This window comes from Sorex fumeus, unplaced genomic scaffold, assembly GCF_029834395.1.
Source record: "Sorex fumeus unplaced genomic scaffold, SorFum_2.1 ptg000029l, whole genome shotgun sequence".
NCBI lineage: Eukaryota > Metazoa > Chordata > Mammalia > Eulipotyphla > Soricidae > Sorex > Sorex fumeus.
Window position 1 is genome coordinate 14367775 of NW_026606086.1, and position 1703 is coordinate 14369477.

Sequence of the window (1703 nt, forward strand, 5' to 3'; positions counted from 1 at the left end):
ATCATAGAAAATAAGTAAGCATTTTGTTATGTAGAACAAAAAGTTCCTCAAAGAGCAAAAGGAAACATTGACATTTTGAAGAGTGTGGAAATGTCAAAACGTAGGGTTTTGTGTATTTGTGTGTGTGTGTAAATTTTAATATTTTTCCAGTGGAATAGGCTTCTTATTTATTTCTCTACAGATAAAATAACATCCTTCAAGAAAGAGAGAAAATAATGAGAAATCACACGAAAGTAACAGAGTTTGTTCTTTTAGGATTCACAGATGATCCCCAGTGGCAGGTCATCCTTTTTGTATTTCTTCTTGTTACCTACTTGCTAAGTGTGACCGGGAACCTGACAATTATCACCCTCACCCTTTCAGATCCCCATTTACAGACACCAATGTATTTCTTCCTTCGGAACTTCTCCTTGCTTGAATTATCGTTCACCTCAGTCTGTACTCCCAGATTTCTCGTCACCATCGTGACGGGAGACAGAACAATTTCTTATAATGATTGTGTGGCACAGCTCTTTTTTTTCATCCAGCTGGGGGTGACTGAATTCTACCTTCTGGCTGCCATGTCCTATGACCGCTATGTGGCCATCTGCAAACCTCTGCATTACACAACCATCATGAGCAGCAGGGTCTGCATCCTCCTCATCTTCTGCTCCTGGCTGGCAGCATTCCTGATCATTTTCCCAGGAATACTCCTGCTGCTGCAGTTGGATTTCTGTGCCTCCAATATAATTGATCATTTTCTCTGTGATGCTTCTCCAATCCTTCAGCTTTCTTGCACAAACACTCGCTTGCTAGAACTCTTGGCATTTTGTTCTGCAGTGGTGACACTTATGGCCACCTTAACACTGGTCATTCTCTCCTACTCATACATTATCCGCACAATTCTGAGAATTCCTTCCAAGAGTCAAAGGAAAAAAGCCTTTTCTACGTGTTCCTCCCACATGATAGTCGTCTCCCTCTCTTATGGGAGCTGCATCTTCATGTACATTAAACCTTCTGCAAGTGAAAGGGTGACTTTAAGCAAAGGAGTAGCCCTTCTCAATACTGCAGTAGCTCCTATGTTGAATCCTTTCATATACACACTTAGGAATCAACAAGTGCAGCAAGCATTCAAGAGCATGATCCAGAAAATTGGTATTGCCTCAAACAAATGAATGCAATTACCTAAAATATCGCCTCCTGAAAGTAAACGTACTGAAAAACGCATCCCTCTCTTATGTAGCCTCTTTAAATATTTTTTCATTATTTTAGTTATGGGTGCTAATATACAGTATGTCTTATTTAAAATATCATACGTCAGCTGCATTCAGTTCTAATAAAGGAGGTTAATTCCTCACTAGTACAACTGAGTTTTAGATAGCAACTATCTCAGTTATGTCTCATGTCAAGCAAAGCATATTTTAAATTAATACAAATACGTTATTTTCTGTACAGAAAGGATATGAGAAATGTATTTCATTTGAAATAAATAAAAGTTTTATCAGTTCCTCTTCAAAATTTATTTTAGTAACTTAGAAAAAAGTTAGAAAAATAATATTAAAATATGATTATTAAAGTATCATCCTGTTTGTTATTAAAATGTAATTAAAATGTGTTAAAAATTAAGGAGATACTGAAAATAAGATATGCACTGAGAAATATATTTTTCTTTTTTTAAAATAAGACTGTACTTATACTGTTTAGTTTTCCAGAAGAAAATATCA

The 1703-nt window shown here is 36.1% G+C and overlaps 1 protein-coding gene across 1 annotated transcript; it reads left to right on the top strand.

The window, feature by feature from the left end:
* Positions 1 to 215: 215 nt before the first annotated feature.
* On the top strand, positions 216 to 1154 carry LOC130024795 (olfactory receptor 6C75-like). The gene has a single exon (XM_056115575.1). It carries the CDS (start codon positions 216 to 218, stop codon positions 1152 to 1154), a length of 939 nt encoding a protein of 312 aa, XP_055971550.1.
* Positions 1155 to 1703: the final 549 nt, after the last annotated feature.